The sequence below is a fragment of the Nesoenas mayeri genome (assembly GCF_963082525.1).
Source record: "Nesoenas mayeri genome assembly, chromosome: Z".
Taxonomy (NCBI): Eukaryota; Metazoa; Chordata; class Aves; order Columbiformes; family Columbidae; genus Nesoenas; species Nesoenas mayeri.
Window position 1 is genome coordinate 21,287,831 of NC_137542.1, and position 24,903 is coordinate 21,312,733.

The 24,903-nt window shown below is 37.2% G+C and overlaps 1 protein-coding gene across 2 annotated transcripts; it reads right to left on the minus strand.

Annotated features, from left to right (window-relative positions):
* Positions 1 to 1,640: 1,640 nt before the first annotated feature.
* On the minus strand, positions 1,641 to 20,279 carry LOC308052034 (uncharacterized protein). Of its 2 annotated transcripts, XM_080362784.1 has the most exons (9): positions 18,551 to 18,572; positions 17,713 to 17,834; positions 16,641 to 16,805; positions 14,738 to 14,860; positions 11,955 to 12,026; positions 10,050 to 10,138; positions 8,506 to 8,598; positions 5,967 to 6,151; positions 1,641 to 3,503 (listed from the first exon to the last, which is right to left on the minus strand). In XM_080362784.1, exons 3-9 carry the CDS (start codon positions 16,750 to 16,752, stop codon positions 3,494 to 3,496), a joined length of 684 nt encoding a protein of 227 aa, XP_080218910.1. In that variant the 5' UTR covers positions 16,753 to 16,805; positions 17,713 to 17,834; positions 18,551 to 18,572; the 3' UTR covers positions 1,641 to 3,493. The 2 variants fall into 2 exon arrangements, with proteins under 2 accessions (XP_080218910.1, XP_080218909.1); XM_080362783.1 differs by lacking the exons at positions 17,713 to 17,834; positions 18,551 to 18,572 and adding an exon at positions 20,212 to 20,279.
* Between the last annotated feature and the right edge of the window lie 4,624 nt (positions 20,280 to 24,903).

The window sequence follows — 24,903 nt, forward strand, 5'->3', positions numbered from 1 at the left end:
CTAAATTGACAGTTCAAAGTTATCAAAGCCTTATGTGTGTTTTGAGTAATCAAGAGGAAAACTGCATGAGGTTAGCTCATTTTTCCTAATACTTGTAATATTTTACAAAGTACACTGTAGCAGACTTAATACAAATATATGTAGATTAAATTTGATGGCTAAAAATAAAACAAAAAAAATCTGTGTACATTAAATATACTTTGACTAAATCAACTAACTGTTTTATAATAAACAAAATATTTTTAAATTTCTCTGTGACGGAGGTTGTGGCAGGACCTCTAACACATCAGCAAGCTCTGTGACCTTCTTTCTTTGTAACCTCCCTCTGTAATCTCTTGCTCTCACTAAGTGTTTGACTGCTTTTGTTGAGGGTCAGCTCACTTTCCCTTGCAGAGGCTGACCCTTGGTGCTCCCTGGCAGGTTATCTGCCATTTCTTCTTCCAAATGTCTGTTATTGGTGCCTCAAAATTGTATCTCCACTTTTCAGTAAAAATAAATGCAAATTGAAGAAAATTATTTTGTAGGTCTCACAGTCAAATTAATGTAAACAAATTGATCAAAATAATTTTCAGTGTAAGAGCTTAATAAAGCAATAAATTATTCTTTCTCCTCCATCTCTCTTTAAAAAAAAAAAAAAAAAAAGCTGCACTTGGAAGGAGAGATCAGGTTTACTTCAATAGGGTTTGCCAAAAGACAGTATAATTAGAACACTGACAACTACTAATTTGATAGCAAATTTCAGTTGCCTTCTAAAAAGCCTTTATGGATCTTCTGGTAAACTTGCCAATTCTCTGATGTCTGCACTTCTATTTATATTAATTTCTGCTTTACAGTAAAGGCAGACAATTTTTCTATTTTTAAGCAATTTCTGACTATTAAATTCATATATGAAAGCTTTTAACACGATGCAGGCAAGTCTGTGTCCACAGTTAAAATTTTTAATAAGTTCCAAAAGATATTCAGGTTGAAGTCCGTTCTAGCTTCCTATCAGTAACTTATTAAGTTTCATTAGAATAAAAACCATAAGAAATTACTTTCATTTCAGCTTTGAAAAATTGCAACTCATTACTAAAAGGTCAAAATCAATCCTGACTGGCACAGTTGCAGGACACTTTGCTTTGCTTTGAAGTTCGTACTTGAAACTATTCATATTCTGATAGTTATGGAAAATCTGTTAGCAGTTTATTATGTAGCTGTAAGAATGTGTGTGGATGTCAGACATACCACAAAGCTGCAGTTCTGCACTAGAACAATTGCAGAGGAATGTGTAGGACTGGGAATGGTGCATTAGCATTCTGGCCTTGTCATTTACTATTGGTCTTAGCTAAGTCATTTTTCTGTCTCTAGTTTCCTTTATTTAAAATACATACAACAAAATTTGTATTCACCTTTATTAAATGTGAATTAAAAAAAAATACTCATAAAGTACTATGGGATTATGAAGTTTTATTGCAGGATGTATCAATGCAGATTATGTCACTGTTTAAAATACCACAACTTCAACTGTTTTGGATATTTACAGTTCTCAGATGTGTAATAAGTAGAGAAAACACAGTGGGTTTCCACCCAAGCAGTACATTTGAAGCATGATACATATAAGTAATACCTTGGGTATTACCTCAGGTAAAATGGTAGTAGCTTTTAAATTCATGTGATAATCACATTGCAATTACATTTTATTTTCCAAATGAACCCATGTTCTACTCATACACTTTTTTGCTTTGAAATAGGCCCTTTGTTTTGAATCGAGTTTTCTGGAGATCAAGATCAGCATCAGACGAGGTTGCACAGGGCCTTATCAAGTTGAATTTTGAAAAAACTCCAAAGATGGACACTTCATAATCATAAAACCTGTTCTAATTCCTACATATCAATTTTTTTTTCCTTTAGAGGCAGCCAAAACTTCCCTTGCTACAACTTGTGACTACTGCCTGTTCTCCTTCTGCTGTGCACCTCTAAGGAGGGTTTCATTCCCTTTTCTCTACAATTCCTCTTCAGCTAGGTGTATGGTCACCCTTCTCATCTCCAGGCTAAAAATCTCAGCTGCCCTAGCCTCTCCTCCTCAAATACTCCATCCTCCCAACTACCTTCTGCTCAGCCTCATGCCGGTGTGTGCTGGGAAGCCCAAAACTGAACATAGTACTGCAGGTACAGTCTTGCAAATGCCAAATAGAGGAGTAAGATTTCTTTCCTTGACCTGCTTGGCTTCCCTGTTCAGTCACTCTAGACACCAGAGATCTAGGCCCTATATCAGTTGGAAATAAATGTCAGGGTTTGGATAAAATAAAATAAGTAATTGTTTTCAGCTGCTGAGTATGTTTTCATAGCTTGTTGATGTGAAAAAATTTGGATTTTACTACCATTCACCTGAAGTCACGAGACTGTGCTAGAGAAGGATGGCTTCAAGGAACTGCAATTTATGTTGACATAGGAGCTGTACGTTACCAGCTGCTGTTGTTCGCCCTCGGTATGACGTAGCCATGTAATTTGCCAGAAGCAATGAAGAAAGTAGCTGGTAGAGAATCTGCCCCTCTGCAGTTGTTCACACATACAGAGAATATGAGGGGTTGCATTTAAAACATACAAATGTTAGAAGAATTTAACCTGCCTATTGTTTCTTCAGTTAGACACATTACAAATAGAAATAAAAACAAGATGATATTTTTAAAATCTCTGTTTATACACACTTTCTACTTCAAAATTCATGCCACGTGTATCTACAAGCAGTAACACTCAAGACAGAATACTCGCCTGTCTAAATCAGTGGGGAATTACAAGATACATATATATTATTACATCTATTGTAATGGCAACATCATCATATCATCCTATGTAAGAAAAAATGGCCCTTGACTTCATTGGCTGGTGAGAATTTCACACCAGAGAAGAGGCAGAAATGGGTCTTTATCTGCTGATGTGTTGTGTTACTAAAGATCCTTAATAGAAACTGCATGATTTGGATTACTTGCAAGTTTTAGTACTGCTGCAGTTGCACTAATGCCAGATTTCTAATTCTAATTTCTAGTTATTTTGGCCACCCATATTGAAGGTGGCATGTAATACAGTGTATACAAGACACATATTTCAGGGCTAGGAAGGCTGGCTGCAAGTCTCTTGCTTTAACATATGACAATTGTTCCTAAACTCACACTTTAATGCGGTCATTCTTTTACCAGTCTTCAGTGGGTTTTACTGTAATTTTTTTTTTTTTTTTATGTTACTGTAAAAGACCATTCCTTTCCCCATGATTTAAAAAACTCTGTCTTTTTCTGAAAAATTAGCACATAGATCCTAAGAAGACATGGTCCTCTCTTTTACATTATTTTCATTAGCTTTTGTCAGATTAACCAGCATAAGGATGATGTTCTTTATTGATGTTTTTCTCACAGATCTTATTCTAACAAGTTACATATATCGTCAAAGTACTATAAGTCATATATGAAGAATACTCTCACTAAATTGTTCTGCAGCAAACAGAATTCAGAATATTCTTTCAGGCACAGCTTTTGAAGAGGAGAAAAATAAGAGTAAAATATATATATTAGTGTTTCAATAATTATCACATCTGCTAAGTAAAAGCTAAAGAATATCAGTACTGTTTTGAAAGTAAACTGCAAAACAGTGATTATATTTCATATTCAACTGTTAGACACATTAGATAAATGGTTTTTATATTATAAAGCATTAGAAGCTGTATTTTTTCTAAAAGACTCACTGGCTTCCATATCCTGATTTTTAATAAAACTTTTAGATGCTTTCCATCTTGCCATTCATGAAATACTCGGATTAGTGGGAGCTTGAAAATGTCAGTTTGAAGTGTTTGTACACACAAAATAAGAATCTAAGAAAGAAGTTATTAACTTGTTTTCCTATGTACTTCTATGGTTACAAAGCTGGCTGAATTTATTGTGTTTTCTGAGAAAAATTATGAAACAACATTTTAATCTTATATCTCATATCTGACCCTTCGCAGAATTACCACTGGTTCTTTCCATAAGGACTTTTGTCCCTCAAATTGTTAAAAAGATCTTATTTTAAAGTAGATGATGAAAGTACAATATTCTGTGTATAACCATAATTTAAGTTTTAACTACAAAATGGATCCAAAATTCACCGAGGTCAGTGTTACTTTTTTTTTTCCTGACATCAGCAATGCTGATTTCATTATTATACTTTGTACGAGCTTTATGATGAGTGATTATCATTTTGTCAAGTTACTATCTATAGACCATGTTCTGTAACTTAGTAAGGCGATCATATTACCAATAGTAAATGTATAACTATGAAATGTTAGCATATTAGTTCGTGAAATTATTTTACCTGATACATAATTGAATATATTTATTGTGCAACATGATAGATAGTGCTAAAATTATTTAATTCTAGTGTAATGTATGCTGAAGTCAGTATCTAGGGTTTGGGGTTTTTTTCTTCACACTGACTTCACTGAACACTTAACAGATCCAAAAGTCTTAAGTATTATTTAGGGAATACTCAAAAGCTCATTTCTGTTCAGTTAGCATTGGAAGTATGGAAAGTTGTATTCATTATTTGAAGACTACAACAAGCCCAGCAGTGAAACTCCACACTGCTATTCGGGATAAACAAAATCTTTTAAGGTCTCACAGATCTTTGGAGTTTGGTCTACTATAGATAATTAGTGCCAATTCCTAATGTGCATTGGTGTGATTTACTGACAGGATTCCTATTTCAGGTATGCATTGTTTATTATATTTACACAGAACAATTCCTGCAAGTGGTGTGCAACTTGTAGATTGTTCCACTACAACTAACTGACAATTTTGTGGCATAGGTACATGAAGTCTATCATTTATACACATTTATTTCCAAATGACTTGCATCAAAGCAAATTGCCACTAAATCACAGTAGTTCTCTGTGTACACCAGTAGAAAATCAGATCTTTAACACCTAGTGATCCTGTGTACACCTTTGCTCTCCTCTTGTGTTTCAAATGTTTTATGCCTTGCAGACTATGATCTGTGGCCTTTTAAGTGTCAGCATCTTCCATTTCATGCTGACAGACTCTGTTGCTAAAAGGCAGGTACTCTTACTGCTCCTCTAGTATACCTGACATCAGCACCTAGTGTTTATTCAGTTATTTTTAACATTTAGTTATTTTTCAGGTGTGGTTTTGCACTCTGCTTTGCAGCTGAACACGTGATTGCATTTCCCTCTGTGACTCAGAGGGGGAGGGCAGTATGTCTGCATAATTTTCTGCAGGTATTCGCAGGCATTTGTTATGCCACATCAGCTCCATGTGCCTCTCTCCCTTTGCCTGTACATTAGAAGTCTGATGTTCTGTGTGTATTTTCTTAGAGATCTGCCATGCTGGATAGATGCTGAAATTGTATAATGGTATATATGGGCTGACTTGGAGCTACCTGGGCGAGACACCTTCTGTCTAACCTTCAGTCTCTTCTTTTGTTCTCAGTTAAACCTGAGACACCTTTTCCACTCCTTTCCCAAAGTCAGTTGGTCAGGACATGCACATATGCATTTAATAACTTCTAAATGTTTTCTTTTCAAGTTCTGATGAACTTGTAAGAGACAATTTTTAAAAAGCAAATTGTTCGTCACATAGAGAACTTACTGTGCTTTGTATTTCATATCCATGTATGCTTCCTTCTTTTTCCCCTGTCTTTGAAATATCCCCTGTGTATATATCCCCTTACAGAAGAATTCAGCTCCTTAAAACCATAATTGTGCACATAAGACTTAAAGAGACTGATCAGGTACTATGCTTTTCAAACTTAGTCTTTCTCTTTTTCTATTGAAAGTACAGATATAAAGGATGTTACTCATGCAAAATGGTGAGTTGAGACATTACAAAGCAAGTAAAAATTAAGCCAAAATGGAAATTAGTTGATGTTAACTTCCTTCCCTCCCCTTAGTTTATTATAGGAGTAGTATGGACACCTATGCCACTGAAAGATATACAACTTACTTTTCCTGCAAATATGATACCCTGAAGTAAAAATTTTTGTCCTCGGTGGGTTCCTTTTTTTGTGGCTTGCGAATATCAAGTGAGTCGTCATTCACATACAGGTAGTAACGGGTATCTTCGTAGCATTGGAACTGCACTGAATCTCCTTGGTAATGCATAATGAAAAAGTGATTATATTCACTCAGCTATGAAAACACAAGAAGTAAAAAACATGTTATATTTTTTAAGGTTTTCTGTAGGGTTTCATGTGACAGAAATTCATGTATGTTGCTGACTCGCTATATTTTCAGTTATTTTCTGAAGTGACACATATTGACCAATTTTTTTGATAAATCATTGGTAAAATCTAATCACTTTGGGACAGAATCTGTGATAATTATGAATAAAATAATACCTGTCTCCCTCAAAGAGCTGAGTATTTCCAGACCCATAGCTGCATCCCTGTGCTTCACAGAAAAGCGAGCAAGGTTTTGCTCTGCAGTACACCTGGTATTTGGATAATTTAGGATTTTCATCTGGTTATTTTCTTACCACAGATCTACCCCATCAACTGACACTAGCAATAAAATGTCAATCCACAGTTTTTCTTGCTTCCTTTGGATTAAAATCAGAATGTTACAGTACTAACTGCTCTTAAACAACTGTTCTATTACCTATCATTTTTCTGTACATCTTCAGTTTCTAATATGCTTTCTTTTAGATCCATCTTTAGAGGAATAGCTGTTGTCAAAACAGCCCATATTTGTGTGTGGATGTGTTTGGGCTTTCCAAGAACGTCTATGTGTGGATGGAGAAAAAGCTAACAGAAAACACCACACCAGAGAGAAGGAGAGTATGTGGCGAGAGGTAGCCTCTGAAACCGTAAGCCCTGGAGACCAGTAATCCTGTCAAACCCCTCCAAATTGGTACCAGCTCAGGGCACCCAGGAGCTGCTCAACATGCCCAAGGCCTCCAGCACACACTGGCACCCATGGTGGGACATGTCACCCACATCACATCCCGGCAGGTAGTGGCTGCTAGAGGTGGACAATGACTACAGGGCAGTTCTTGTCAGCACAATTGCTGAAACGAGGGACCTGCTGTGTGAGTTTGTGCACAGCTGCCTGGAAAGCCCTGGAGCGAGGGTAGTACGAGCCCCTGCTCCTGCATGTGCACTGTGTGAGGTAGTAACTGAGCAGACTGTGTGAAGACTTATCTGCTGCTAATAGTAAGAACTTAGTAGAAGGTTGAGATTTGTGTTTCCCCCAGACTGACCTTCTGTCAGGGAGCAGGCAATTTATAATATCTTTGAGGGAAGACTGAGATGGTAAATTAAATTAAAAAAACAAATTACTTCATCTTCCCTTATGAGTGATCTGTTTGAACACTCTCATCCTACCCACAAAACCGTTTTAGAAATCTGAACAGTCTGGTGTATTATCATTGTACACAATGCTTAAAGAGACCTCTAAAATGAAACTGAATGCTTGGGGAAAAGCAGGAGGACATTAAAGAGTCCCAGATATGATGAAGATTATAGCATTGGCAATAACCACCTTTCCATGGAACATGTCCTTTCAGCCCATATGACAACAGGGGTGTTCTGCAGTTATTGCAGAGTACGTGAAAGAAACTTGAGGATACACCTCTTGTATTAGCAAAGCTATAATGGGAAGCAGCTAAAACATTCTGTCCTGATCAAGCCAGTGTAACTGCAGAGTATCTGCAGCTTCAATCCAAATGTCCTGTTTTAAAAATTACTGTTAAGAAAGTTGAAGATAGTTTGGTTGTAGGAAAGAAAGACCTCCTAGGGACTCAAAAAGGTTACAAGGAAATAAAAATGGAATAAGAGAATCTGGTGACTTCAGAAGAGAAAGAAGAAATAAAACCTGCAGAAGCAAGGAGAGGAGTTAATATGTACAATGCCAATATTCCCCCTAGAGCAAGGGATACTCCATTGGAGTCTCGTAAATGTGAAGCCAAAATTAGGTGCTTGCAAAAGCAGATCAAGATAAAAAAATTAAAATAGCTGCTGTAGCTGCATGAAGTGATGGAAAATTATATGGAAAGCTATCACAGGAAGATGATCTGAGGAGTGATATTGTGTAAATGGGAGAAGAAAGATAAGATTTTGACTGATGGATTCAACATTTCTTAAAAATATCATTACTCTTGTAATCTGACACTTCTAGACCAGCTCATCTGCTCATCCAGATTTTCCAGATCCTGTCTAAGGATTTGTACCAGGTGAAAACTACTTTGTATCCCCCTGCATTTTACATAAGCATAATAATACAGGAAGCATTTCCACCTTTCATGTTTTAATTGAAAGTCAGATATTTTGCCTGTAGATTGAAAGTCAAGTCAAGTCAAAAGTATGGAAAAGTTCTTATTTTCCTTTTTCTGAGGAAAATACTAAAAAATACTGAAGTAATAAAGTAAAAAATCAGTCACTTAATAAGTAACAGCAGGATGCATTTAGCTGCACTTTTTTATACCTATGTTTGCATACACACACTCTCTCACACATGCTTTTATTTGTTTCATCATGGTTATATACCTGCTTGAAGTCGGGATCTTCATGGTTGCATGTTTTCATGTCATTTCTTTCCACTGAATGATAATCTGGCTCTGAACAGGATGCTTTTAAGACCTGTGTTTATAACCACTCAGATTGGTAATTTTGTCTTCATATTTTGCACTTCTAATCCACCCAATTAAAACCAAAACTCTCCTTTTTATGAAGTCCATTAATAATTACATTCAAATTATCCAGGATGAATAAGTTGATGACTTCTCAAAACACTTCCATTAATACCTTATTTTTGTACCATTTGCAATGCAAAATGAATTGGGTTGAAGACAGACCTTTAAACTGTTTAACTCCCAGATTCTATTCTGCAATGCAGCCAAGACTGAGCCATGCTGTAACAGAATACCAAAACTTTATCACAGATAAGGAACCTTGCCATCTTCCATATGATAATTCCTGTTGAGATTAAGATTATTTGGGAGACACTAAAGATGCCTTACCTCATTTTTAGATAAGAACTGCTTTTAATCATGTCAAGAAACATAATCTGGTATAACCTAGTACTTTAAAATAGGTGAGTAAATAGGTGATTGGAGAGTAAAATCCATTAGGGCTCAACACCAAGTTCTTTCCCTGATTTGGTGGAACTTCTTTCAGAAAATTAATTTATGAAAAGGTAATCTCTGAACCAGAAAAATCCTTTCAAAATAGTTGCTCTTTCAAGAGCAGAAAGGAAAATCCCAGTGATATAATAGGCTATAAATAGAATTAATGTATCATGCAACAGAATTTCCCCAGATAATTTCAGGAAGTAGATTTTATGGAAAGTCATCTGTGAATTAAAAACAAATTAAAACCATCAGAGACTTAATTTGAAGAAGCATTTGGCAATTTACACCACCATGCATGGCCAGCGTTAGATGAAGGGTCATTCTTTATCGCAACATAAAGTGTGTAAACAAGCTTCTTAGACATTTGCCCTGTTTTGAAGGGTAAATTCCAATATCAGATTTTTCCTCAGACAGATTTTAGTAGGTTATAACCTTCCAATAGGGAAAGCCATCCTGGCCTGCGCTTCCTACTATAAACAAACCTTCACAAGACTAGAGAAAATGAGAATGCCCTGACAACAGATGGTAAATGTTTAAAACCGGATAATAGAGTTCAGCTGCATTTCTTTTCATAACATTCCTTATGTTACAATTTGGGTTGATTAGGAGAAAATAATTCCCCTCTTAAACTCATATTTTTTCCAAGGCAACATTCCTGCTTATTCCTCTACTTTTATTTTGTGCGTGTTTTCTGGTTAAGCCCCTTCACTTCCCCCAGAGGCTGGAACCCAACACCACCAACTGTCTTCTAGTGATAGTAGTCAGCTCCCTAAACAAATGACTTTTGCAATAACCTGCTTGAAATATTTCCCCACAAAGAACAGACAAAGGTAGTCAGAAGCTGTTAAATAAGGGAGGTGGTAAGCAAAGGAAAACAAATTTGAAAAGGTCTGTGGGAGAAATTGTTCTCTAGCCAGAAAGAGCACTCACAAGTTACAGAGGAAATTAAATACTTCTTACCTTCAGAGAGAGATGCTTCTTACCCTTGCACAACAGGACAAATTCATTAAGCTTTGACCTCTGTGTGAGGATCACGAAATTTTTCGAATCTGTTTTACAAAGAGAAGAATGTTTTAATAAAATGTGTATCACCATGTAAAATGAAGAATAGGTAAAAATATTTCATAAAGAGACAACATTCAGGTTCACATTACATTGATAGGCATAGGAATAGAAATAAATATAATCTACTCTTGATATTTTTCTCTTCTGTAAAGTATGTAAAGTCTATGGCTTTATGATGCTTTAAATTTGCTATATATATACTTTATTTGTCTATATTTATGGTTAATGTTGGAATACCCATTATACGTGAATATATATAATATGAGCTATAAAGGCATATATACTAGTACTTAACACATACATGTAATATACATGTTTATGTAATATACTTGACTAGTATGTGTCACTACAGAAAATGTAAGATTTTTTCCTTTTTATTTTCTGCATGTTTCCTAGGTCAAAATATTTCCACTGTCACAGTTGCGGGTGCATTGGATTTACTCCCTTTTGAGATAATACTGTTTGGGGTTTTTTTTCCACTGCAGGAGTTAACAGTATATCAATAATAAAGGATACTCCTCAGCCTGATACCTTTTGGTGCTTCAAGGCTTCAGACCCAAGTAAGCAACAATTAAATAAACTAAGGTACCTTTTGTCCACTGATACGGCATACAAGGGGATTACCTAGCAAAGCCCTGACAGCTATCCAGTGACATCACTTTAGATTGTCTCAGCTGCAACTGTCCAGCTTCAGCCATAGCATGTAAGAGGCACAACAGCAGGCAAGTGAGATTTTGTACCCAAGTCAAGAGTGTTCTGACTTAGAGGTTAGAGTGGCAACCAAAGAGGGATGCTGGAGTCCAGCCAGTTGACCAGGGACATATATCAGTATGAGTCACATCCTAACAATCCTTGATTTTTTCCACCTATAGAGTTTACTGTGACTTGTTTATATATTTTTTAGTATGAGGAAATCCAAAGGAGCCTAAATTTTCCTGTCACCTTTGAAAAACGTGAGAAGTGGTCTGTCATGCAGACAGTGAATGTCAAGGAAAGTAAAGAACCTTTCCATGATTTCATATGTGATACTTCCATGCTGTGATGGCCTTTGGATGAATTACCTAGCCTCTCTGGTTGCTAAAACCTTACCAGAGTCTAAGGGGCAATGTTACACAGTCACACAAAGAAAATGCTCTGAAATGAACTAAATACAAGAAACCACTTCTTGCTTGGCGTGTCCCTGAAATGCAAAGTGTTGGAGTTTGGGAGGGTACCAATGTATTATACTCTTCTCTAGAAATCCTCATTTGGCCATTATTAAAGTTGCAGTCCTGCACCAGAGGGATATTTGCTCTCATGTATTACAGCAGACCTTTACAGCTGAAATTGGAATACATCTCTTCTACTGGATACTTGGAACTAATATATCTTTTATTTTTCCAAATATTTCTTATCTTTACAATCTGAAAGTTCAAAAAATGTGCCTCTTCTTTCTTCATAGCGATTTATTTTGGTTTTCCCCTTCTATTACAACAGGTCTTTGCTAGCAATAAAGCACAGACACTTTTTTAAAAATTGTTTTTTCTAGCTCATATACATTCTATTTCCTCATATACATTTGTCTTCAGTCCAAGACATTACTAATAACTTGCAAAGGCAAATTTTATTACTTCAAAGATTTCTTCTTATGTAACACAGAAAGGCTCCTTCATTTTTAGTATTGTCCAGCAACCTGACATAAATGAAAATCTGGTATAATAAGTTAATTACAATGTCAATTCTAGGTATAAAACATTACTAACTTATTTTCCTACTCTCAAACATCTCTTCAAAAGAAGACCCTGACAGAGAGAATTATACCTTTTGTTGCCAGAGGAGTCTTAGCAGGTACTGCTGATTCATCCCTTGTGAACACACTTAACCACGCAATATCTAAAATAGAAGGTATTTAACAAATACTTGGAATAAGATAGTCACATTCTTCAAATTCAAAAACATCACAAACAATTGAAAGAATTGTTTTTAAACATAATCTGAGAAATAATGAGTAACAGCAATAGGCAGCAGACTTCATTTCATATAGTTCTCTGAATTCATATAACCCCATATGATTGTACATTAGACTTACGAGCAGGTACCCCAAAGTCTGAACCCTCAGTCTAATAAATGTATTGATTGGTTAATTATCTTTTGCAAAAGAGAATGCACTTGGGAAAACAGAGGTCAGTAATGAGATGTAAGGCCTAAAATTTTAGCAAAGAAAAGCCTGAAAGTCTTTGGCAACAGAGGTGAGGACCCTAATATGAAATGTACAAGACTGGAAATTAACAGGTAGCAACAGCATGGGGGGGTTTCTCGCTTTTCTAACATCAGCCTGGATCAGGTAGCCAGGGATCTGGGGATGACAACACCCCCTTCAGGTCAAAGTCACAAACAGCTGGTTCCTAATATGATGTTTGTGGTTCTTGTGTTTACATATACGAAAATACCATGTAGCTTTTTTTCTTTCTTTCTTTCTTTTTTTCCTTTTTCTCCTAGGAACAGCAGCATCTTCTACATCAGGATTGTCACACTACCAATCTATTCACAAACTGCTTCTATTGTATACCCATACAGGTTTGGGTTCTCTTCATAAATTAGCAATAATAATTGTATGAGTTATTTCAATATTCTGTGAAGTTATCAAGTAAAAGATACTTCAAAAGATATAAAGCACACTTAAATACCTTACCAATTCAGCTGTCATAATTCACAATATAACAGAATAAAGATAACATTAATTTAGTTTATAAATATTTCAAACAAGCCATTCTATGTCTTTATCTGAAGCATATGTAATGGACTTCTCATTCTTCTAAAAATCAGGATTTTGTAAGAAAGTTTCTATAAGTTGGTAGTTATCTCACAGATTTCAACTTTTTTCTGTATTTTATTTAGAAATATGGTTTATTGTTATTTCTCCCTACTTTTACATCTCTGGAAAATGCATAATTCTAGAATAATTGCATTTGTTATTATTTGCCTCTTATCAAAAGAATACCCCCTAACAACTATTTCTGTGATGTTAGTTGTGGTATCATTTTTTGTGTCAATTAGAGAAGCACCATTCGAAATCAAAGAAGATGTGGCAGATGCACACCCCGCTTCTACTCCTACCACTTCCTTCGATATGGAAGGTGCAGGCATATCCCCCTCTCGCTCAACACATCCTCCCCCACCTCTCCTGCAATGGGGGTAACAGCTTATTTGGCTCCAGAGCCCATTGGCCAGGGTCGTTAAGAGAGAGAGGAGGTGGGGGAGCAGAGGTGCCAAGCTGCCGAGAAGTTTCTGGGTGCCTACAGCCAGAGTTGGGGGGTGAGGGGGGTGCTGAGAAGTTTCAGGGCACCCCACAGCCAGAATGGGGGTGCAGAGAAGCTTCTGGAATGCCCACAGTCAGATCTGACTCGGGTATTTAAACGGGACCCCGCCGAGGCTGACTTGGCCTGTCCTCTTGGAGCACGGGCCAAATGCTGCTGCCGAGAGCCCTCCTGGGACTGGGGCGCTGTTTGCCTCATCTCCACATATGTGTGAGTGATAACCCTATTTCCTGGCCAGATAAGCAAGTATATTAAATAATTCCTTGCCAGATTCAGGCAAGCATATATTTTTCCTGGAGTCAGGGATGGGTCTAGCATTGTTTTTGGTGAGCCACATGTATGCATACTGTGGATCTCCATTGTTATTATTAGCTGCACCCAACAAACTTCCTCAAAGTTGATATCTGAACCTGTATTTTATGTTACTGGAGTAAATGATTGTACAAACCCTGTGCCTAATTGGTTGTTTTCCCAGACTTGCCCAGACAGAATAAAAGTTTGTTTCGGACCCTGTTGTTCACCTAGAATTAACTTTGGGGTGGTACCATAACAGAAGAGTTCCATGACAAATAAAATAACTCCACAAATTACAAAATCTTCTCTATTTTTCTCCATTATGCCCTTGTCTCTGAGGATTATCTGTGCTTTTATTCTCTTAACAGCCAAGTGTCTGGACTTGCCATTAACTCAAATGGGGATCAGCAAAATAATCTTAAGTATATTAGGTACCTACTGTAAACTGGAATAAAAGTTTTCACATATTATTATCAGTATTCACAAAGATGCAATATAAAGTTATGTCTACAGAAAACACAGAATCATAGAATCATTAGTTTGGAATGATCAAGTTCAACCATTAACCTATCACTGCCAAGTCCACCACTAAACCGTGTCCCTAAGCGCCAGATCTTTTTAAACACCTCCAGGGATGTTGACTCCACCACTTCCCTGGGCAGCCTGTTCCAATGCCTGACAACCCTTTCTGGGAAGATTTTTTTCCCAATATCCAATTTGAACCTCCCTTGGCACAACTTGAGGCCATTTCCTCTTGTCCTGTCACTTGCTACTTGGGAGAAGAGACCAACCCCCTCCATGCTACAACCTCCTTCCAGGTAGTTGTAGACAGCAATAAGGTCTCCCCTCAGCCTCCTTTTCTCCAGACTAAACAGGCCCAGTTCTCTCAGCCGCTCCTCGTCAGACTGAACATTGTACATAAAATAGTATTTTCAAAAATGTCCTATAGTACTGTTCATATGGCTGGTGAATTTTGGTATAAAAGCATGCTACCTTCATGGGATTGTGAATCCTTGGTTGATATTTCATGATGGCCATCTTCATCTATGTCAAAATGCACTGTTTTTGAATCTTCAGTCAGTATATAGCATTTCACTGTTTCTCGCAGACTAAACCCTAATAAAAATGAGTTGTAATTAATTTTAGTAGCAACAGAAAAATGGTAAAATTCTATAATAAAAATAACATGTATTTTTATAGCAATCTTTGCTTGATAATCTATGTATATTTGAGCTATGAATGATATAGTCAACATATAATAAAAAATACACAGTGGGCTTAAGCAGCTGTCTTTGGGGCTTGATAGCGGTGTGAAGAAGGAAAGCAAAGATTTCTTCACTTGGAAGGCTATCTCAGTGAGAATAAGAGATGTATGCTGTACTTTTGCAGAGTTAAGGTGCAAAAACCGGAGCTTGAAAAAATGTCTTCCAACCCAAGAGCCCGGGGGACAGTGTAAGAAGGGGGATTGTGGACAACCTGCAGATAGCTGTGTTGAGGGAGACTAGTATAAACGAGAGGAATCTGAACACGAGAGAGGGGGCCTGAATTAGCAGTTGGTTGGTGAATGAATGGGGCAGAGACCCCTGTGGGGAGCCAGAGCCAGAGCAAGGTAGTGCACAGGAACCTGCACACTGAGAGAGATGTGAAAAACAAATTGTTAAGTTATACATTTTCATACTGAAGAAGGGGTGAAATAGAGAAAGTGTCTTCGCAGCATACTGTTTCTATACAAGTTTCCTTTATTTCGTAGATAAGTACTTGCCTGTTTCCCATTTTAACACTTTGAAAATTGGATCTGTGTACAAACGAGTGTTTTAGACTAGGGAGCATATGGCTACCTAAAATAGCAGCATTTAAAATTTTCCCTATCTCTACTGAACACAATTGTGTTTCTCTGGATGTCAGAAGGAAGTACGTCCAGCCAGTTGTGTGTCAAACACAGAAAACTACTATAAGGTACAATTTTGATTATGTTAGTCTGAACGTTGTTTTACTGGAATAGGTTTGCTACTTTCAAATTCAGTTAAGACACTTCTGAGACCACACAGACCTCTAGGGTATGCTGTAAGGTGAACAGTCTTTTCTTTGCCAGAACAATTACGCAAGTAGCACAACAGGATACTCAAAATGCACAAGCAGTGACATAATGTTTTGGGAATGCTTTGTTACTCGTTTTATATTGATGTACCTCCTCTGAAACATCTGTATTTAAACAGAGTTGTTTCTGAGAAGCTCTTTCCACTCTGTCCAGGCCAAGCAGAAACTCTGCATGTACCGTCAACAAAAGACAGACGATGCACACCCTGTCAGTCTAAGAAGAAGTGGCAGCTGTGACACGTCGTATGTTGGACCTTCAGCACATGCACAGCTGATCTATGTGTAGGCAAAGGTTTTCTCTTCAAAAGCCTGGCAAGTAAGGCTATCAGGCTTCCACAATACAAAACCAAAAAAGAACAACAGGTTGTTCTAAAAAGCAACAGAACAACAACTACAATAATCAATACAGCAAACTTTAAAAAAAAAAAGTGTTGTATTATGACAGTTACAGTGTAAGAATTCTACTTTTAATTAGAATTACAATGAGTACGGTGCCCCAAAAAAAATCATTGGCAAGCCTGCTGTGTCATTCACTCTTTTCTAGGGAGGTATAGGGGTACTTTAGGAATTAATGGTCTGAATCTGGTGGTATGAAAAATCTAATATGGCTACTTTGAGGAGTATTTGTCTGCTGGTTTTTTTGAAAGCAGCTTTCATTTTTTCTATTCCTCCAGGTATTTTTGGTTTTGAACTTACTATAGACAAGCTGTTCCAGATACTTAATTTGGCTGGCTTCTGCCTTGGATTGGAATAATCTTTCCAAGATTACAAACATACCTGTTACTCAGGAAAGAGTTACCTGGCTCATGAGAATATCTTTTCATAGTTCTTAGCAGAGATTGCCGCTTAACAGTCTGCCTTCTACGGAGAGATGCTGCATGCGGTTTTTTGCGGCCTGAGCGGAGCAGCATTGCAGAAACACTTGAGAAATCCTGATAACGCGACTTGCCTCTGTTATCCAGTCCTAATGAAGGAGTTAGAATTCGTCACAACACTTCATGTTTTGGGGGAGAGATGAGTTTGCAAAGAGTTTCATTTTGATAAATGACAGTTAAAGGAAGCAGAATAAACTCAACTAATGTTTGACTGCTTGCATAACCCAAGCTTGTGTCTTGCAAGGCAAAAATAATGTGTTTCCAGTGACAATAAATAAGCTACGTATCTACACTTCCACTGAGATGCATGTTATCATGGATACAGTTGTGTTGACTGAATGTATTTTAAAATACTTCCTCCTAGATAAAATATAAGCAGTTTATGTGACTTTCATGTAATTAATTTATGCTTCCCAATCATAGGAAGCTAGCTACACTTTACTAGGTAGATTCAAAAATCGTATTCTTTTTGTCCTTCAGAATACATTTTAATATAATTTTCAAAGTATTCATAAGTGACTGAAAGTGATGCTAATTGCAACACTTCATAATCTGATGTTTAGTAAAGAAATTCAGCCTTATAGCAATCTTAAAACAAGGTTCAAGAATGAGGACTGGAGTTTGTAAATTTGAGGAGTATATTAGAATTAGTTATTAATATCACAGTCACCAGAAAAAAAAAAATCCATCTCCTACCATTAGCAACCATTTACATTTTCAAATGATTAACATGTTCTTTGCAATTCAGTAATTTGACTTCAATGTGCTTTGCATTTTTCAAATGATGTTGTATTTGTGACTGTGTTTACCAAAAATAATGCTTTTCAGATTTGACAGCTAGATAATTGAAAGGATTTAAGCATAACCTACGCTAGATATTCTAAGGAGAAGTTGGTGTCTAAGAATGGGAACTACATGGACTGAGGAAACACCCAGGCAGCTAATCCTGAGGACACAGCTTAAATCATTGCATTTCAGAAAAGCTAAGAACCTTACTTTGGTTTGAAGAAAGGGAAATTGGAATTCTCAAGTCCAGTCTCCTGAAGTCAACAGTTTATGACAACTGTTCATGGCAAGCGTACACCAAAGAAAACAATGAGCTTCAATTTTGTCTGGTGCTGTGGTGAATAAACCAAGAAAAGATGGGTATAATTCTGGCCCCAGCTTTTTTTTGTGCAGCTTTGCACAAAATAAATAAGTATCAATAAAACTACAGAGATCATGGCTCCGACACTAGTGTAATGATTTGTGAATTCACTCCGGGGACGGGAGTTCCAGCTTCTGGTTTGGTTCAGTTCACTGATGCAGAATTTCACGGTAAATATTTATGTGAAATGGTAGAAATGAAAGTCTTCTGTCCCTGGAAATTCACTTGTTACTAGGCTGTGAAGGCTAACTAAGGCTTTTTTTAACTCTCTTCGGCTCTTTAGTTATAACTAAACATTCAGTTAGGCCACTGAAAAGTGAAACATTTTTTAGAAATAATTAACTTATTCTTCCTAGTAAAGATGTCTCATTTTCAAATGTCTGATAACTTGTAGTCAGAGGTAGAAAGTAAAGGCTGAGTCTTCTTCACTTTGCTGAAATTGTTTTATCACTGAGCATGCTAAATATAAGTGAAGACTCTCTATGTTTTTTGACTAAGTTCTAACTGTGACCTGACCTCTGCAAACATCTAACTGAATTGGGTTCTGCAGAGTCTGCAGGCAGTAGTGGCAGCTTGTGGATCTTGAGAGACGTTAATGTGATAGATTTTCGTCGTTAACAAAGCATCAAGACTTCAACAGATTTAGGATGCTCAAAACCAGACAGTTAATACCTTACAGAGCATTACCTTGGAAAACAGCGCAATTCTAGTTTGATCAGAAGCTGTAAAGATCCCAGTTCCTTATTTTTACACACCGTGAAGCAGTCAGGGAATTGTCTTCTACTGGACTTGCCCCTCATGTACGGTATTTAATAACGCCAATTTATGTTGAGTCAGTCCTAAATGTTTAATGAAATGATTTTTTTTGTTTTAATTGAGAACCAATGTGATGCCATGCAAACCAACTAGATTCAGAGTCTTGCACCTGCATTATTTGTACCCATCACTGTAAGAAAAGAAGGAGGATGTTTACAAGCCAGGACCTGAAAGAATTCCTGAAGAGGGCAGGACAATTCCAAAAATTTTCAGAAGCCTATTTAGGAAGTGGGTAAGTTCTTAGAAAAACTTCTATTGAGAAAGAAAGACAGGTAATCTTGAAGTTCTGAAGGACTGTACTTAAGTTTGATTGTTTTGGCTTGGTTGAACAAGTAGGAAATGGAAAAGTTTATGGTAGAACTTCCCTTCTGTTATCTTTCCTGAGCAAACAAAGCTATCTACAATAAATAACAGAAGCTTCCATAGCTTGAATTTCCTCATGTGCCCTTTAAGACTGAGTGACATATAAATACTCCCATTTCAATAAGCCTTTTACCTCATGCCATCTTCTTACGACAGATGTCACCTATTCCCATTATTTTCATTCTTACTCATAGTTCTAAATGTTGCGCCCCTCTCCCTATGTCTTGTTTTAATGTCTTTCAGGCCTATTTTTTCAGTTCTTTTCTCTCTTGTGTAAGATGTACACTGCTTGAAGAGGGCTAGGAAGAGCTGTATATTGTTCTTGGCTGCAGGCCTAGTTAAACACAGTTTGTTTTTGAAACTTGAGTCTGTTTTACTTTGTTTCACATCTAAGCTAAGTACAAGTGAAGCAGAAAACTCAAGCTATAAGCTTTAAAGTGCTGAAATCAGATATACTGGGGCACACTTGTGGACAATGGCAACAAAATCATCCTAACATCACAGGGAATTTGAAAGTTTTTCCTGCTACATAGATGGTATCAATTCATTCATATGAAGGCAGCAAAGAAAATCTGTTATGTAACTTCTCCTGCCCTCTCAGTGATCTCCTTTCTTCTTAGCCATCATTCTCTCTTCCACTTACTCCCAGACACGTCTGATCATAAAATTAAATTAAATACGGTACTTTAAAACAGAATTTTAAAATGTTGGAGTTCATTCACACAGTTGCATGATCCAACTATTATTTAATAATATATTTGTACATTCATAACAAGGTATCTCTAGGATCAGTAAAGGATCGGATCCATTTTTGTGGAGTGTATTCGGCTGCAGCTGACCGCCCTGCTTCCAAACAACATAAGCAGCTCCTCCAAGTTCGTTACAATTTAACAGTGGTTTAGAAGCAACTTTTGACATCCTATAGCTAATAAATAATAAAGTTATAATCTCTTTCAAATCAGACAGACTTTATGAAATCTGTACTCTAAGCTAGATATAGAAATATATAAAAATAGACACAAACTAGACTAAAGAAGAGATTTCGGAAGAAAACTTTAAAGTCAACAGAAAATACCACTATTTATTAAAATCTAAACAAGCAATCTGATAAAGTAATGTTATACTGAAGCCCATTTAAAACCCTGCTGTAATCTTCCACTCTTGCTTACCTTATTCTGAATGCTATTCTCTCTGCTGGGAGAGTTCTACTCACCAGAGTGCTGGAAGCAGCTCTGTTACAGCCTATTTATTGCCTGAACACATGGCAGGAAGCCCAACAGCCAAATAAAGGAAAAGTCTCACATTAACCTAATCTGTTAGATCTCTACATTCACTCATTTACATAAATATTCTCATGGCTGTAACTGCTACAGGAATTCCAGGAGTGTTGGAAATGCTAAGAACAAACTTTTAAATGTCTGTTTCCCTGAGATGCCACAGAAGCTGTCTTTCCTGGATCTGCACACGAATTTTTAGCCAGTAGTTCTGTGTAGTGCCTGATTGTAGTAAGAAATACTATTCTGATATTTTATGTCACTGATCTTGTTCTTGCTATTTGTCATTCCTTCCAAGGCCAGTTCATGGGCAGATCCTGGGTTTATGGTGATCTTTAACCATCTTAAAAGTAGGAGTGTAGCCTCCGTCACAGGAAGCCTGAAACAAGTTCACGGCTTAAACATTTACCCAGCTGTTAAATGGGCTCTGCAGCCCTTGCACTAATGGCAGCAATTGGGCTACTTGTGACATGACTGAACTTTTACAAAGTGGTATTTCTTCACACATAAAGCCCGGACAAAGGTTTTTATCACACAGGAACTAGCTCTTTCATCATCGCATATGACACATTAAATTGGTTTATCTATCTGCTTACGTATGTTCTTAATCCTTCACTCACTTATTTGTCCTCTCCACTTATACACACTACATTTGTATTAACAAGCAAGCCTTGCATTTATAAAGGAGTGAATCACGCTTCTATATACCTCACTAAAATAATAAAAATAATCTGAAAAAAATGACAATTTTGGTTTTACCAGAATTTTCTTAAGATCAAGGAGCTATGTCTTTAATCTGGAATTTGTATACTCTGTAAAGAAAGTTCTATATTTTACCTGTATTTGGTTTACGAAAAGTCTTTTTTTGTTCATTAACCCATCACTGGACACTGGTCCAGAACAGTAGGAACATTTTGTCAAAATATGTATTTAATGACAAAGCAATGTGAACCTTTTAAATCTCAAGTCTAACCTTGGTGCCTGGGAAGGTCATGGAGCAGATCATCCTGAATGACATCACATGGCACATACAAGAAAACCAAGTGATCGGGCTCAGTCAACATGGGTTTATGAAAGGCAGGTTCTTTTTAACCAACTTGATCTCCTTCTACAACCAGATGACCCACCCAGCAGATAAGGGAAGGGCTGTGGATGTTGTGTAGTTAGACTTCAGTAAAGCCTTTGACACCGTATCCCACACGATTCTCGTGGAGAAACTGGCAGCTCATGGCCTGGATGGGTGTACTCTGTGATGGGTAAAGAACTGGCTGGATGGCCATGCCCAAAGAGTTGTGGTGAATGGAGCCAAATCCAGCTGGTGGTCGGTCACAAGTGGTGTTCCCCAGGGCGCAGTATTGGGGCCAGTTCTGTTAAATCTCTTTATCAGTGATTTGGATGAAGGGATTGAGTGCACCCTTAGGTTAAGTTTGCAGATGACACCAAGTAGGGTGGGAGTGTTGCTCTGCTGGAGGGTAGGAAGGGCCATACAGAGGGATCTGGGCCAGCTGGATCATTGGGCTGAGGCCAATAGTATGAGGTTCAGCAAGGCCAAGTTCTGGCTCCTGCACTTGGGTCACAACAACCCCAGGCAGCGCTACAGGCTCCGGGAAGAGTGGCTGGAAAGCTGCCTGTCAGAAAAGGAGCAGGGGGTGTTGATTGACAGTGGCTAAACATGAGCCAGCAGTGTGCCCAGGTGGCCAAAAAGGCCAACACCATCCTGGCTGTTACCAGGAATAGTGTGGCCAGCACTACTAGAGAAGTGATTGTGCCACTGTACTCAGCACTGGTGAGGCCCCACCTTGAATCCTGTGTTAGTTTTGGGCCTCTCACTACAAGAAACACAGTGAGGTTCACTTGATGATCCTGAGGGTGTCTTCCAGCTGAAATGATTCTATCATTCTTTGATTCTATAATTTTAATTCTTTGGTTATTACTCAAGCAGACTGAAAAATGTGGGAAAGATTCTAAATACCATAACAGAAGACTGTCATTTTAGTACAAGAAAAATGCAATGAAAAACATATGATGCAGCAAAAGCTTTTTTATTTTTTTTAAATACACTTGTTCAGAGGGTTCACTGTTCAAGATCTGATGATGCTGCAGCAGCTGTATTTTTTGTTTGGGAGTAGATGGATCCAGGTTGCAAGATGTAGGCTGCATGTCCTTACAGGCTGTATTTGTTCCTGGGCCATGAGGTAACATACCAGGTTTAAGCCAAGTGTTTGCTGTCCCTACAGACACAGCACAGAACACTTTTTTATTTTAAATTATCAACTGTATAAACATTATAATGCGCTACACCAATACTACTGTAGAATAGTAAAATAATAATAACATATGCCATCAGTAGCCACAAAAATAAACAATCTTAAACTATTTGTAATTGATACAATCAGGCTGGATTAAGCCATGTAAATACTGAGGATGTATCAACATTGCAGCCAACCTACCATCTTATACTTTACAGTTTATTTTAAACTTTATTGTTGTTTAGACTGTAATTGATTATGTCACTGATCATCACAGGATCTAAGAGTCTTTCTAAATCCAGATCAGTAGTGGCCTTCCACAGAAATAGAGTCTATTGTATCCCAAAGTTTAGTGTCAGCAGAAAGCTCAGCAACGAACCAGCTGTGCAGCACCTTCCCGGACCAGCGTGTGCTCCCATCAGCAAATACCATCATCAAAAGCAGGAACAACCAACAGCGAATTTGTGCAGGTCTTGATGAAAAATATCAAGTTATTGTGGGAAAAACACTATTAGGGGGGACCACCTGTTCCAATGAAGAGGGAACCGGGGGAAGACACTCATTGAGGGAGCCCCGTTCACTTCTCTTTCTGGCTGGCCAGTGGGAAAAGTTTCCCATTCTCTCTCTGTCTCTCCCTCCACGTCCCTCCTTCCATTTCTCTTTCTCTCTCCTTCTTGGCACCTACATCTCCCCTTCCCTTTCTGTCACTCCGTCTCTCTCTCACTTTTTTTGTTTTCGCTTGAGTTGTTTGGGGTCTTTTTTCTAATTTTCCCAGCATCACCATTAGAGTTTTTGTATTTCATCAGCTATGGACCCTGCTAGTAACTGTATCACTACAGTTACAATACCAGGTCCACTCCATCACTGGACATATCTTCAAAATTTCCTTCTAATTCAAATTAGTATTTCACGTTAAATTATATTCGAAGGCAACAGCCTTTAGTAAACAATTGTTTTGAGAAAAATGTCAACAAAAATTCCAGAAAACTATTTTTAGTATAATTATTAGTTTCTAAATTATTTGTATTGTAAAGATTTTTAGCCAAAGTTCTTTTAAAAGCCTATTAAAACTTTTTGTTATAATTTATGTTATTATACCAAGTAGTGCTTAATTTTCATTGTTGCCCAAGAGAGAGATTAAAACAGCCTAGTACCTAAGCATTATCTGCATAAATAAAATATGGGGAGATGTAGGATGACTGCTAAAACTTTTTTTCAGGTAAAAGGATATTGATCTACAAAATGTCAACATTTCTAGCAACAAGAAAAGGGAAGAAGTTTCCTGAAACTACATGCTATGGCATGAATAATACTGAGCAAATACCAGCAACTGCATTTAATCAGCCAGCTAATTTGCAAACAATTTGCAGGAAACCTAATCTAAAATCTCTCAAGCTTGAACAAAACTGAAGCGTAGCAAAGAGACAGTACAAGAAAAAAGATCAGACAAAGAAACTTATTCCTAGTTCTGACTGCAGTATGTTGCCAGACTTGCACTGAGGAGAAGCTTAATCACAAACAGTAGTATTCTGAAGAAAGCTATCCAAAACATTTTCTTTGAAAGTGATTGAAAAAAATAAAACAGATGTGAAAGGTAGGATTATCAGATTTTGAAGATGTCAGGTCAAAAATACTCTAGTTTTGAATCGAGAGTTTACGGTCTAAAATCCAGCGACTTCTAATTTGACAATATAGATTACATTATCATTATACCAGAACATGCATTATTATTTGTATGACAAGTTCCTTTTTCTGCACATTGAGGTCTTTCTCCCTTGAATATATTTAGCAGCTTACTGAAACAAACTGGCATGGCAATTTATCAATACATTTTCTTCTTGGAAACTGTAGGGGTTTTTAATATTCTAAGAACATTTTAACAAGAGTATGTAACAGTCAACTTTATCTTACTCCACATCCTGTTTACATGGAATGCCAAAGATATACATAGGACTAAACTGAGTCTACTGTAGCCTATCTGTTGCTTGCAGTACTTCCAAACTGTCATTAAATAATTCAGTTCAACTGTACAGTGAAGCTTGCTACTACTCAAAACTGTGGGCACTTATTTAATCCTCCATGTGTTTCTGTGCACAAGACTAATGACTTAGTAATGCCTATGCTAAGTCGACTATTTTTTTGAGAAACCTCTGTTCTCAAAAACACACACACAGAAGTGAAAAATGGCACGGTATAATGGAAGCTACTTCTGCTCCAATGGCATTTTGCTATTTTTTTTTATATTTCTCGAAGTCTAGAGTTCTTACACTGAATGTTACTGCAGTTGTTTTTTCCTCATTATGGGTGCCATCATCCTTGGTGCTTCCAAGAGTAACAG

Excerpts from the sequence above, each read along its gene's own strand:
- LOC308052034 (XM_080362783.1), bottom strand. The coding sequence starts at position 16,752 with ATGCTGCTCCGCTCAGGCCGCAAAAAACCGCATGCAGCATCTCTCCGT. Across the intron at positions 12,027-14,737 it reads GGATTCACAATCCCATGAAG|ATATTGCGTGGTTAAGTGTG; the intron begins GTAGCATGCTTT and ends CTTCTATTTTAG. Across the intron at positions 10,139-11,954 it reads GACTCCTCTGGCAACAAAAG|ATTCGAAAAATTTCGTGATC; the intron begins GTATAATTCTCT and ends TTTGTAAAACAG.